The sequence below is a fragment of the Ochlerotatus camptorhynchus genome, unplaced genomic scaffold (assembly GCF_037179485.1).
Source record: "Ochlerotatus camptorhynchus isolate MF236.1 unplaced genomic scaffold, CSIRO-AGI_Acam_v1.1 ptg000307l, whole genome shotgun sequence".
NCBI lineage: Eukaryota > Metazoa > Arthropoda > Insecta > Diptera > Culicidae > Ochlerotatus > Ochlerotatus camptorhynchus.
In genome coordinates this window covers 1,111,180-1,125,197 of record NW_027040795.1, presented here as the reverse complement: position 1 = coordinate 1,125,197, position 14,018 = coordinate 1,111,180, and the positions used below count along the sequence as shown (strand labels likewise).

The window sequence follows — 14,018 nt, the reverse complement described above, 5'->3', positions numbered from 1 at the left end:
ATCACAATATATTAACATAATGGTCGTAGTGGTTATGTCCACACAGAAGATCCAAAAACATCAACATTCGGCTTTTGATAACATTGTTCCATATATTTCAAGAACTGGCACTATTGTTTATTCCACTCAACATCTTGCACTATTCATTAAAACTGCGTGGATTGTTTTCCTCAGGCAGTTTGATCACAATGGAATGACTCGTAATTTGGTACTATTGACGTAGATGCTAAAATCCAAAATACCTATTTTGTGTTCATATCTCTTGAACCGAGCATCCGATTGGGTTGAAATTTCGAAAGGGTTCACTTATTCACATTTTACAGTCACTTGACCCTCTGGGTCTTTGAACGAAACATTGATTGCAAGCTAGGCTCCGTTTTACAAACTACCTGATACCTTGATACTTGGAATGAATTAAACCCAAACACAAACAATGCAAGTACATTCAAATTTGGAGCTAACCTTGACCCTTGCAAATACAAAGAACTAGACGTGGATTTAACACGCTCTCTTCTATTAGACTTGTGCGCTGTAGATCTGGTGCGAAGTGACTACTTTACAACGTATCTTCTTAGGCAGCAGACAGAAGATAACTGAACCGATTTATTACATTCGATAGGCTTTTTATAATGGCACAGTTGAATGTATTTGAGTAGATTTATAACACATTTGGATGAACAAAGTGATGTTATTTAGAGCTGCGGTAATCAACGGTTAAAAAAAGTCTGGGTGTCAATATTGAATGTGATATGATCTATCTAGATAGACATGGGAAATGGGTGGAAAAGCTAAACCAAAACAAATTTCTGACGAATCAAATTGGTTTCACAAAAATATGGACTGGTAAGTTTACCATAGGTTCCTCTTCTTCTAGGATTTTGACGCTTCTGTAGCGAGTGTTTTTTCTTGCTCTCAACGTAGGGTTCTAAATGCATTTTCATAATTAATAGGGTTAACTACCCCATTTCCGGCCTATTAAGCATAACCCGCACTTAGTCTTTCTTAATCTAGTTCAGTTTAGCACCAAACGGAATGTTATTATTACTGATGGCTCCCAAATATATTTACCTTTCCGTATGTACCGTAAGATTTGAAAACGAGAAACTAATCGTTGAGATATTGTCAAAAGTCCAACACTGCTTCTTGACGCCAAACTCGGCCTACGGATTTTAAACTCGGCCTAACACATTGAAACGCAATTGAAACGCCAATGAATTCACTTCGGCCTATACGATGAAGATAAAAATTGATTCGGTCGGAGCGTTTCTTTTGTTTTTGGGAATAATATGTGCAAACCTTCATACCACGCGTTCTCATTGACTTCGTTCGGTAGCTTATTAACTAAAGTATCGTACCAAACGCATAATTGAGGTGTTAACTCTGAAATCATGGATTTATTTGAAGTTTTCTGCTCGATAGGCCCAAAATGGGCGATTAGGCCGAAGTAGATATCTACCCTAATTGAAAGTTTTCTATGTCAACCAACGCATGAATTTATAGATTGTGTGGGCAGGCTTCCAGTGCGTGCGCTACCGTATGCGAGACGCAATACGAATAGTCTCATAGTCATAGCCAAGGTTGCAAAGACTCATATCAGCTAAAACAATGTTTTTTTCTAAATTATGAAATAATTAGATGCCATGATCAAATTTTGAATTGGTAGGATACAAGAAGAGGTTGCAAAGAATGTGTTTGACATATTAAACCTGTTTATTTCACTTCATGAGAGTCACAATCAGCGATTTTTCACAAACTCACTCAGCGATCAGCAAATCGCTGATTGTGACTCATAGAAAGCAAAATTTACAGGTTTTATGTTTCCAACGCATACTTTGTAACCTCGTCTTGTAAGTTACAAGTAAAACATGCCATCATACCATCTTTTGGTTTTATTATTCCGAAAAACATTATTTTAGCTGAGATGAGTCTTTGCAACCTTGGTCATAGCAGTCTCATGCGCAAGAGATTTGTAGCACTCTGTTTCTCTCTCTTCAGTTTTGTCGCATCTCACATTCTCATAATGTCTGTGTGTCGCACTGTTTTGTAAGCACAGCACATTTCCGGATGTATGCGTTTCATGAGAACGAGTATCATGCGACGTCGCGTGAGCCGAAGCTCATGCGCTTTTCGCAATGAGACGTCGCTAAGCGACGTTTCAATGCGACATCGAAATAACAAACTCAACTGGAAGACCAACTCGTGTTCTTTATGTGGGAAAAGTGTTGTTTTGTTTTGAAAACGATGGAAAGGTACCTAGCTACTACACTCTTATCTCACATGGAGAAGAGGTGTCGGATGGTTATGACCAACAAAGTTTTCCTAACGGCAATTTTCGTTGATTAAAGGATTAACTTGAAAAATAGCCCATTCATAACGAACGAAGGAAGAGATGTGGCTTTGGTAAGCGAAATGTACAATCAAGTTGTGGTTTATTTGCTCGTTAATACATATGCTTTTTTTAATTTCACCGAGGGTCCACGGTACTAATACTAGGACTATTTAGAAATCTGTCGTCGCAAATTGATTGTTTCAATTCAGCATCATGGTGGCTGATATGAACTATCCTGTGAGCGCTAATACATCTGAAGAATTCAGTTGCTGCCGTAGTAAGTTTGTTGATTGACAGGTAATCAATACAATTCCTGAAGCAAGAAGCTTAGCAACAATCCGTAATACAGATATTACACAACTTTTTCCTTAATTTATTACATTAACCTTAATCCAGCATTTCGTACCTACGTACACAACTGGGGTGCTAAGTTGATCGGACAAAGGTCGTTTTCATACAAACTAGCCAAGTTTAACACAAATATTTGGAGCTTCACGTGTAAGAAATACCAAATTGTTTTAAGCACCTGCTGGAAGGTGACAATAAAATTAAAATTTGTGCATAGCTGATCGGACAAAGGTCAATGGAAAAGCAAGCTTTGAGTCAAAATTTCAACTCAATTGATCATAACAGAACAAATTTACAACATGTGAAACTTGGTTAATTTTTAAGTGTAGACTTGTGTGTATATAATAAGAAGCCACCACCAACGTTTTTGCAGCAAAGTACACTCAACAATCAATACGAAACTAACGATTTTAAATTGGCTCACTACTTGACTAGCCTATTGGTCCCAAGCAAACGATTAACGCACCCCATTCTAGTCAAAATTCTAGTACTACGCAATGTTTGTTTTGATTCGCTATGAAAGTTTGACAGATAAAGTGAGGGGTTATTGGATTTTCCTATGTTTTGAGGGGTGAATCGATTAGCTTGGGACCGAAGAGAGTACCAGAGCTGATCCAAAAAGTTGAACACGTTATTTCGGGACCTTCTAGTCTTAGAGTTACCTCTATGGTTCTATCATTACTAGCGTGTTGATATGATCGGTCAAGTCAGACCGAACTGTGAATTTTTTTTTTGATTTCGAGAAAAACGAATTTAAAGTTGGCTGATCAATATTGTGTCTTATGTAATGGGACCAATCGTTTGAGCGTTTTCTCTTGCTACTCTAATTTTTCAAATCTAGCTGAAAAAGTGAAATATAGCTGAGGGAATTCTTGATCTTATGATATCATTAACTCATTTTTTGTTTTTATTTTGCTACTTAGTCGCTTCTGACTTAACGCCGACTATATGATATTGTAAAGTAAAATGTAGTGCTATTTTACATTCAAAATCGGCCATTTATATTTTTACTGGTCTGAGTAAAAGTATTCTGAGGGATTCTGAGTCTAAATTGGTGCAAATGCGCAATAACTTGTTTATTTTTCCACCAAATGGGCTGAAAGCTTCAGAGGCTTCCAAAAAGTGTATTTCAGAAGATTTCCGCATAAGGACTTGTAGAAGGACACATAGTTCCAAAGATCTTCCGGTATTATTTGGGGTGCTAATATGCTAACGGTATCCCAACCAGGGATGGGAAATCATTTTCATTCATTTCGTGCATTCATTTACAATATGCCTCTAACTTTTTTCATTAACAGAATTCCGTAAAATAGTGTTTGAAGCTTTTGAAGGTTTTGATATTAGCTAGGGGAAAAGTTGGCTTCGGCAATACCTTAACCTATTATCGTCAGGGGGGTAAACAACGTCCTTGAGAGCTCAATTTTGGCATGTGGATACATTGTGTTTCAGAGCAACTATTGGCCAAATTTGAGTGCTCTAGGACTTTGTTTACCCCCATGACGATAATAGGTTAAGGTATTGCCGAAGCCAACATTTCCCCTACATCTTTTGTAAATGACTCAAATCGGTATATCTTATGCATGATGAATCAGAGCGATAAGAACCCACCATTGTTTTTCAGTGAATGTAAATTGCATTCACTGAAAAACAATAACATGTTCTGGCAGCTCTAGTTCGTCATGCATAAGAGATTCAGATTTTAATTATTTACAAAATTTGTAGTTAATATCAAAAGCTACAAAAGCTTCATACATCATTTTACGGTATTCTGCTGATGGAAAAAGTTACAGACAAATGAATGTAAATGAATGCACGAAATGAATGTAAATGATTTTCCATCCCTGATCCCAACTACCGTAAGGTTGCCATCCATCGCTCACGTAGTCTTCCTTTACCTTCCTTTAGCATCCTTTCGACAAGCAATTGCGTCTTCCTAGGTTCATGAGTTGTGATCTTACGGTGATTCCAGTATAACTCTGGAACCATGTGTTGAGTCTGCTTGAATCTATACTAGAAGATATTTCTGGAACCATTTAAAAACTTCACCCCATTTGAAAAGGGCACACAAGTCTTCTGTGAACAAACGCTTCCAGTCCCTTCTCTCGTCACCCGACAACATCACATATGATGGGAACGCGAGAGTCAAGGCATGCGAAACAGCGCACGGCGATGGCGCCCTGAGAGAGCGCATAGAGATGTTGCAATGAAACAGTCGCATGTGATTGAATACATGCGTCGCATTGAGAGAGCAATGCGTGAGACAAAAAAAATTGAAACGCTTGAATTTGTTGAGAGCGTGTAGCTTGTCGCGCGCATCGTTCTGGTCTCTCTTTTGTACAATTAATGTAGCAAACCATGGATTTGAGAGTCATGCGACGCCCTGTCTCACAACTCGCTGTCGCATTTGTGTACGCGTGAGATCTCCGGAAGCCTGTGTGTGGCATGTCTAGCGCAGTCAAGAAAAATTCCAACTTAAAAGATTCCCTCGACCGGACCGGAAACCGATACCGCCACTCCCGGTTTGGTAATACCGCTCTGGTGCTGATTAGGCTATCTGAGTTTGCAATAGGTACCTGTTGTACCGATAGACCGATAGATGAAAAAGTTGGAGGGTGGTGTACAAGACACGACCGCATTGTTGACGTAGGACTACGAAATTTTTGTTCAATTTTCTAGATTTTTGTTTCGGATATTATTTAGAAATTAAGTGAATTTCATAACTCAACTCTTTTGTAGAAAGTTGTAGTGGCCCTGAACTGTGATGGTTTCTGTATGGCAAGCTTTGCTATAATCACTGGATCTCGTGGTTATTCGCGTTTATACACATCACTTGCGCAGAAAATCAGTTATGCACGGCATTTGTGACCAGCATACCTTCCAGTAGCATTAAACAGGTCAAAATTTACCCAAATCTGTCAATAAATTTGTTTGTTTTGCATTTGCTTATAGCGAAATACTGAACTTTTTGGGAACATTCAAGCCAAAGAACTCACCAACACACTTTTTGTTACATGCCTCATAGACGAGTGCACGGATGGATTTGAGTTCACTCACTCGACAAAAAGTGACACAACAGCGGGGCCCTGTTTACTAAAAATGAACACATGAATAATACTCACGTAACATTTGAAACTGATAATGTACCCAGCAACCAAACGTTTGTGATCAAATGCGTCAAGTATTGAAGTGGTACATGAAAATTCTCGCAATGACCGAATACCACATGACCATGTCAAATAACTAGAAAAACTTCGTAAGGTTTTCTCCAGGACGCTGGAAAAGGAAAAATATCTTGAATTTATATGATTGATCGCGAATATCTCGCGATTGGAAATTATTTAGCAAAGAAATTCATCCAATCAATTTCCGCTTTTTTATCTATTGAATAAACCAAAAGTTTACTGCACAAAAATACATAATCTTGACATCAGAAAACAAGGCGTTTCCGTGATGGGAAAAGTGATTTCCCTAACACAGTCGCTGAATATTGATTCCGAGCACTTAGCATGCCAGACCGTACCTATCTTTATGCCTTTTGTTGCAAATTTTAAGCACCTCCTATTAAGAAAATTTTGCCAAAAAAAGAGTCTTAAAATTTGTATCATAAAGCATAAACGTAGGTACCGCCCAGTATTCTCAAATTCTGTGATTGGTGTGTTTTCTTTTTTTTTTCTTTGGTTTGTTTTCCGTCGATATTGTTTTCCGTGCTGAGCACCAATGCTAAAAGGGTGTCCACGATGAAATTGCCACACTATGAAATTGCTCTAACTTTTTAACCGTTGGGTAGAATTTAATGAAAATTTGGGTGGATTTAGTTCATAGTGCATTATTTACATCCTGCAAGTTTTAAAGTCCTGTGATCAAAACTCGCGGAAATGGAGTCGAAAGAATAGCTCGTGCGTGATAAAATCTTGCGCATTCATCACAAGAACAAGGATCTCTCGCATCGTTCCATCGCTAAAACGTTGGGAATCGCGAATTCCACGGTGTCGCGAGTGATTAAGTGGTTCGAGGAACGATTGACCACCGATCGGAAGGCCAGAAGTGAAGGAAAAAGTATTCCGTACAACACCAAAAATCACAACCGCGTAGTTGGGGCCTTCAACCGAAATCCGAACGCCTCCGTTAGGGATGTGGCTAAGAAGCTGCACCTAAGCCGAAGTTTTGTCCAGAAGGCCAAAACTAAGGCTGGCCCAACAAACAATTTTAGCTGCAGCTTAGCTTATACAGGCAAAAATTAGCTGCATAAGGCAAATTTTGGCTGTTTAAGCTAATCTGTAGCTAAAATTGTTTGTTGGGGGGCTTCGAACGTTCAAGGTACAAAAGGCCCCTAATCGCGACGAGAAGCAGAACAAGTCCGCCAAAACCCGTGCCAGGAAGTTGTACCTCAACATGCTGACGAAAGTTGAATGCTGCATCATGGACGACGAAACATATGTGAAGGCCGACTTCAAACAGATCCCCGGCAACCTGTTTTTCACGGCCAAGGATAAGTTCAGCGTTCCGGAGCATGTCCGCACTCAGAAGATGTCCAAATTTGCGAAGAAATTCCTGGTTTGGCAAGCCATCTGCACGTGCGGGAAGCGGAGTGCACCTTTCGTGACCCAGGACACGATGAACGGACAGGTGTACATAAAAGAGTGCCTCCAGAAGCGGCTGCTTCCTCTCCTAAAGGCCCACAACGTCCCAACAATCTTCTGGCCGGATTTGGCCTCATGCCACTACTCCAAGGACGTGCTGAAGTGGTATGCGGACAATAAGGTCAATTTCGTGCCGAAAATGTTCAACCCTCCCAACACTCCGGAGCTCCGCCCCATCGAGAAGTACTGGGCGATTATGAAGCAGCACCTTCTTAAACGACCTAAGGTAGTGAAGACAGTCGAGGAACTGAAGAAAGTATGGGTTTACATGCAAAAAACGGTTGATTCACAGGTTGTGCAGAATCTTATGGCCGGGGTTAAGGCCAAGGTGCGGGCATTTGCGTATGAACTGTAAATAAAATACGAGTAAAATGGTAAAATGAAGTTTAATAGTTATTTCTCAATCCCTGAAAATTTGATGGCAATCGAATGAAAACTCGAATTTTGCGAATCAATTTTGTGTGTGGCAATTTCATCGTGGACACCCTTTATCGACGCCAGAGAGGCAGCTCCCACATCTGGACCCTACCTATCGACCCATCAACTCATGAACCGGGGACCACCGGCTTTACTTCCCTTCCGAAAGAAGGCGTGATCAAAGATGTTATGCCTCAGAACATCCCGGCGGCGCCGACTGGGATTGAACCCAGGCCTGATGGGGTGAGAGGTAATCACGCTTACCACTACACCATCGGCGCCGCTATTGATGTTAATTTCCGCACCACTATCATGTCCAAGGACATCGAGGACAAGTTTCCACATCATTGCTCTAAACTGGCTTCCAAGCTTCCAACCCATCGGTCCTTTTCACGCCCACAAATGACTGACAGCAGAGTTAACTAAAGAGTAAGAGCTTGTGTCCAGGATAAGGATTTGCTTGTACTACATGGACATCGACAGAGCACCTCACAAACAGAACTCTCAAATTGCTTCCGAATTTCTACCTATCGACCTTTTTCGCTGATAACGAGTTAAGAAATAAATTTCCTATTTACTATACTTTTGCTGTGACGTAGAATGTGTCATATAATGATAAAACTAATTTTCATGTTTTTTATATATCTTTTGGAAAATTTCTGAATACTTGAAAAATGTGTTAGATCACGCACTTCAAAATATTGTAGACTTCGGTCTCAAAAAAAAAATAAGATCGCTGACTCACAAACATGACCTTTATGCTGGGACAGAGGTTTCGAGATTTGTCCAGGTCTTGGACTTTACAAAGGTTTCTAGGTAATGGAAAATTATAAAATTTCTAAATAATCAAGAGCAAGCAAAAAACGTCAATTTTCATCCAGCTGATGTAAATTTATTTTTATTAGCTGGTTATGATTGCCAACAACTTTAATTCAAATCAGTTAACCAAACAATTCTGAATGCCTTTATCCTGCAGTAAACAGATTTTATTGTTTTGGCCTTCGCGACTCATTTATGGTTAGATTCAAGATCCATGTATTCAGATACGCTCATTGACAAGATTAATCTCTGGAGAAATGCAGCTGTATGAAAGGTTGAGCAGTATCCCTCGAAATCATCATTGTAAAATTTGATATTTCAATTCATCGGGAAAGAGTCGGCTCAATGAGGAAATCAACTACTTGGTGGGTTTTTTTTTCGATTTTCTTTAAATGGGCTGATTTCAATGAATTTTTTCGATGAGCGCGGCAAAACAAAAAGTGCTGAAAATCCAACAACCGAGCCTTCGGCAAACATCTTGGTAATACCGTGAGATCGGCAAAGCTAAATTTTCCCCACTGTATGAATAGTCTTCACCATTTGCCGGGGGTTTTTTTTTTAATCACGGCCGTTTTTTTTATTAGTTTACTTTCTCTTTTTTATCAAGCTACGAAGAATTAGGCTCTAAAAATGGCTTTCAATCATATTCAGAACTTGTCGTAGTGAATGTAATTTTCCTCTGAAAAAAACTCATGCAACGGGATTTCTCTGAACAACGATGCACTGCTGCAGACCACTACTAACTGAAACCAGAGCACGCAAAAATTTCTCCCGGTTTGGTTGATAAACGTCCTCTATTTCAACATTCTTAACACTTTGTAGCTTGACTACCACTTTCACTTGACATGCATTCGTTCTGATAGTTATTTTACGTAGTCTAGGCAAATTAATATGTCCATTTTCGTTTGAACAGATATTTTAATATTTTCGGCAAAGTTAAGTTCGTAAATTTGTTTTGCAGATTTCGGCAGTTACAGGTTTCTTCAATTAGACCAGTGATTACTGTTGTCGAAGCTTGGTAAATAATTTCTTTTATCGAAATTTATCTGAAGGAAAGATCTGAATCTCGGTGAACTATTTCGTATTTTCAGTTTTCTGAATTGTTACTGCAATGTATTTATATTTAACCAAGAACAGATTTTGATGTCAAGTGTGTTTGATCCGTTGAAATTCAATTCAATGTATCCGAAGATCACTTTGCCTCAATTAACTGTGCACCATTCAAACTCTCAATCTGCAGTAAGTTTTGGCACCTGTTTGCAATCCAAATGAATCCTCACGTTGTTTTATCACTTTGGAATGGTAGTTTTAAATGTTTTTCGTGTTTCACGTCAATTTTACATAAAAGCGTCACAAACAAAACTTGCTGCCTTCAGCCAAATTGCCGCGATTTGAACACTCCTAAGAATGAGCTCTGTCCAACTCGTTTCTGAATCATGATCAAAAGATTTCAATCCATTTCAAAGAATGTTCAAAATATTCGTGCCTAAGAATGCTAACCACTTCATTGCTAACTTATCACTTCCAAATTAGCACCTTTTTCGATACTGCACTTTCCGAATCCGGTTTTCGCGCCCGTTCAACGTTCTTGCTTCTCCACCGCTCGGTCGGTACTAATTCGACAGAATCGAACAGCAACCCGCTCTGCAGTCAGTCAGTCAGTCAGTCAGGTCTCAGCCCAGCTCATTCATCGCAAACTCAACAAAGCGAGCATAAGTGTCAGAGCAATTCTTCAAATTACGCGAAAGGGTAACCGCGCCACCGCCACCGTCGTCACTGCGGCCTACCGCCATTAACGTATTCTAGGTAACAACACACGATTATGACCGTCTGGTTAGGTGCGGTCGGAGAGGCAGGCAGCCGGTTCTATTGGATATGATACGCTTGGTCGCACTTTCTCTGGTTATCAGGGATGGGACCGATTAGAAGGGCGATACATATTTGTATTACACTCTTCAATGGACTTGGAATTAGATCAAGTCCAACTAGTCTATTCATGGACGTAATCTTTTGTAAATTAATAGTTTACTCTACTGATAGTGTATACAACTGTATGAAAACATGACACTGCTCACTCAATCATTCGGTCAACAGCCTGAGAATTGAAGCATTGTGGGAAGGCGACTCGCTGGTGTTCATCATTGGTCTAGCCCAACCTGGGAAGCTCTTGATTTCAGGGTAAACGATGGGTCCGTAGATTGGGAATATACCACAGATAATTAGCAACATTATAATCTTGACACCGACACCAGCCTTTATCAGATCCTTGGTACGAATGTGGCTCAATCCAGCTACGAGAGCCAACGGAGGAGTTCCAACAGGCATCATGAAGGAATAACTGCACGATAAGGCTACCGGAAGCATCAGATACAAGGGGTGAAGTTCCATCGCTAGGGACTGTATCGAATGATTGAAAAGTTTAATGGGGTATTGTTATTCGATTGACATCATAGGAACATTACCATCTCTGCCAAAACGGGTAGAACAATGTTGCAAATGGCAACGTTCGAGGCAAACTCCGTCAATACGTGAACGGTCAAACAAACGATGAATAGCAGTAGGAGCAGTGGCAAATTCTTGAGCCCTGACAGAGCCTGACCGATCATTGCAGACATTCCGGAAACGCGACCACCTTCAGCCAGAGCAAACCCACCACCAAGTAGGAAAATCAAACTCCACGGCGTCTTATCGTTGATGAATTTCCAAGATATGAGGCTTGGTGATGGTGCCGTGGGTAAGGACGCTAAAATTAATAAACAGTCAAGCATTTTAAGTTATATGATTCAATAATAACCGTGATACTTACATGGATTGATTTTGAAGAAATTCAACCAATTCCAATTTTCCGGGAAAACAAAAAGGGCCAACACTGTGAGTATGGCAGGAGTTGCATCTTGAATTTTCCTTAAGAAAGTTCAGTTATGAAATTTAAAAGTATCAATGAAACCACATTAATCTTACTTCTCTGGTAGCAAATCGGCCCACCCGGTTGTGAAGCCAGGCTGTCTGGAAAAGAACAGTACAATCGATACGAGGAACAGTGCGGCTACACTTATCTCATGAGACGTTATCGGTCCCAGCTCGCCGTAACGATTCATAATGACGCCATGTGCGATAGCCTGTCCTTCCTTGCTGATGGATGATTCCCGGGCGGCTGTGCTAGTAGGTCTGAACATTCCCATGTAAACCACCTGCAGGTAAAACCAAACGAAGAAGGTTCCCAGTAGCATTCCCGGTATGTTGTAGATTGTGAATCGGAAAAAGTCGATCGGATTCCCTTCCGGGAAGCGACTCTCGTAGATTCCTTTGAAGGTGAGGTTAGTTCCCGAACCAAGCAATGTGCCACAACCTCCGATACTGGCCGCATAGGCCGCTCCCGTGAAGTAGCAAATTGTTATTCTACTTGGAATCGGCAACCTATTAGTAGAATGATAAGATTTGTTTGAAAAAGGTTTTCCTTGCGCTGAATTATAAATTACTCGTGGCTTTGCTTATCTTCCTCCTTGCTGTCAGATATGGGCTTGAGATACATTTGACATAAACTTTGCTGAAATAATCCTAATCAATGAAAAACACAAACTCACGAACTTCATCACCGAATACCGATTCCAATTCCTCCAGGACAGCTTTCATGATCGGGCACATCATCGCAACCGTAGCAGTGTTGGAGATCCACATCGACACAAACATCGTCACCGTCAACAATCCGAAATTCAACTTTCGCTGACTGCAGCCAATCGAGCAGATCACTTTCAGTGCAATCCGTTTGTGCAAATTACAGTGCTCGATCGCCAGGGCCAGAAAGAGTCCACCCATAAACATCAGCAACGTCTCCCTCATGTACATCATGCAGGTGCGATCGGTTTCCAAAATGCCCAAAAGTGGAAAGAGCACCACCGGAAGCATGGACGTTATGGGCAGTGGAAGTGCTTCGAAGATCCAGTACGCGGCCATGATCAACACAACGAACATGCATCGATGAGAGGGGGTGGTGTCCAGAAGAAACACTAGGGCTGCCAGGCAAGGGGTAATGATGAGCACTAGCACGCGCCAGTAAAGGGTGAAAAATCGTCCAATGCGGCCGCTGCAGCTAATTCTTTCCGATGTTGGATCTTCCATTGTTCAAAACTGATCTGGTTTGTTTCGAGATGAATGGCAATCTGTCACAATCGGTATTGAGCTCCCACGTGCATATGCGATCAACGCCTACGCCTGCTAGTCACTTACTAGATTTAATGATAGAATTTACTTCACATGACATTTTGTGCCCCGATTGGATTGAGGCCAGAGCCAGTGCCGGAGTGATTTGTGATTTGGGCGTAATTGCTTTTGTAAACAAACACTTCAATCGCCAATTTCACGCGAATAAATGCTCAAACTCGGAAACTAATATCACAATCAAGTAGAGGAATGATTTACGAGATTGAGCTTTTATTCGCGAAAAATCCACGATTGAAGTGTTTGATTACATAAGAAATTACGCCCAAATCCTAGCCCAAATCTCAAATAACTCCGGACTTGCTAGGTTTTATTATATACAATAGAACTGATCATTAGTAACAATCAATCTCAGTTCGATGCCTATTGAAGTTGCCGAAGTATTATGGATTGCATTTTTATATGTGTGGCCCTAATTTGAATTTCTTATGCCAGGTGTTATTCAAGCATAAAAATCATGATTGAAGGAATCTACTTCAGGAAACAATTCGGAACTGGCTATGAACACGGAAGAGTTGCCACTAAAAATAGCGTACTGGAAGGTGAGGGTTCGATTTCCTCCGGTATGATAGGCAATGGATTTGTTTGCCTTTTCAGTATGGTAGAGAACTACTTCGGCCTATTCGCTCATTTTGGGCCTATCGAGCAGAAAAACAGAAGAATAAATCCATGATTCCAGAGTTAACAAGTTAATTATGCGTTTGGTACGATACTTTAATTAATAAGCTACCGAACGAAGTCAATGAGAACGCGTGATATGAAGGTTTGCACCCATAATTCCCAAAATCAAAAGAAACACTCGACCGAATCAATTTTTATCTTCATCCGATAGGCCGAAGTGAATACATTGATGTTTCAATGGCGTTTCAATGCGTTAGGCCGAGATTAGAATCCGTAGACCGTGGTTGGCGTCAAGAAGCAGTGTTAGACTTTTGACAATATGTCAACGATTGGTTTCTCTTTATCAAATCTTACGGTACGTACGAAAAGGTAAATAAATTAGGAAACCATCAGTAATAATAACATTCCGTTTGATGCTAAACTGCGCTAGATTAAGAAAAACTAGGTACGGGTTGTGCTTAATAGGCCGGGAATGGGGTAGTTAACCCTATTGCTTTCTAAACAAGAAAAAGTAGCATATAATGGAAAACATTCTGTACTGAATTTACAACTTGCTGAATTGTAGGCCACACTGAATGCTTTCAATAATATTTCAATATCACAAATAATGGTACATAACTATAAGA

The 14,018-nt window shown here is 40.3% G+C and overlaps 2 protein-coding genes across 2 annotated transcripts in view; both read right to left on the bottom strand.

The window, feature by feature from the left end:
- Positions 1-10,250, bottom strand: part of LOC135707277 (protein I'm not dead yet-like) — a 53,771-nt gene extending 43,521 nt beyond the window's left edge. Inside the window, exon 1 of the mRNA XM_065229072.1 lies at positions 10,090-10,250. The gene's annotated coding sequence lies outside the window, so the exon portion shown is untranslated. The remainder of the gene's footprint in view (positions 1-10,089) is intronic.
- Positions 10,251-10,595: 345 nt separating this feature from the next.
- Positions 10,596-12,681, bottom strand: LOC135707313 (protein I'm not dead yet-like). The gene is made up of 6 exons (XM_065229115.1): positions 12,157-12,681; positions 12,033-12,100; positions 11,515-11,970; positions 11,360-11,457; positions 11,016-11,296; positions 10,596-10,950 (listed from the first exon to the last, which is right to left on the bottom strand). The coding sequence occupies exons 1-6, from the start codon at positions 12,670-12,672 to the stop codon at positions 10,633-10,635; spliced, it is 1,737 nt and encodes a 578-aa protein (XP_065085187.1). The 5' UTR covers positions 12,673-12,681; the 3' UTR covers positions 10,596-10,632.
- Between the last annotated feature and the right edge of the window lie 1,337 nt (positions 12,682-14,018).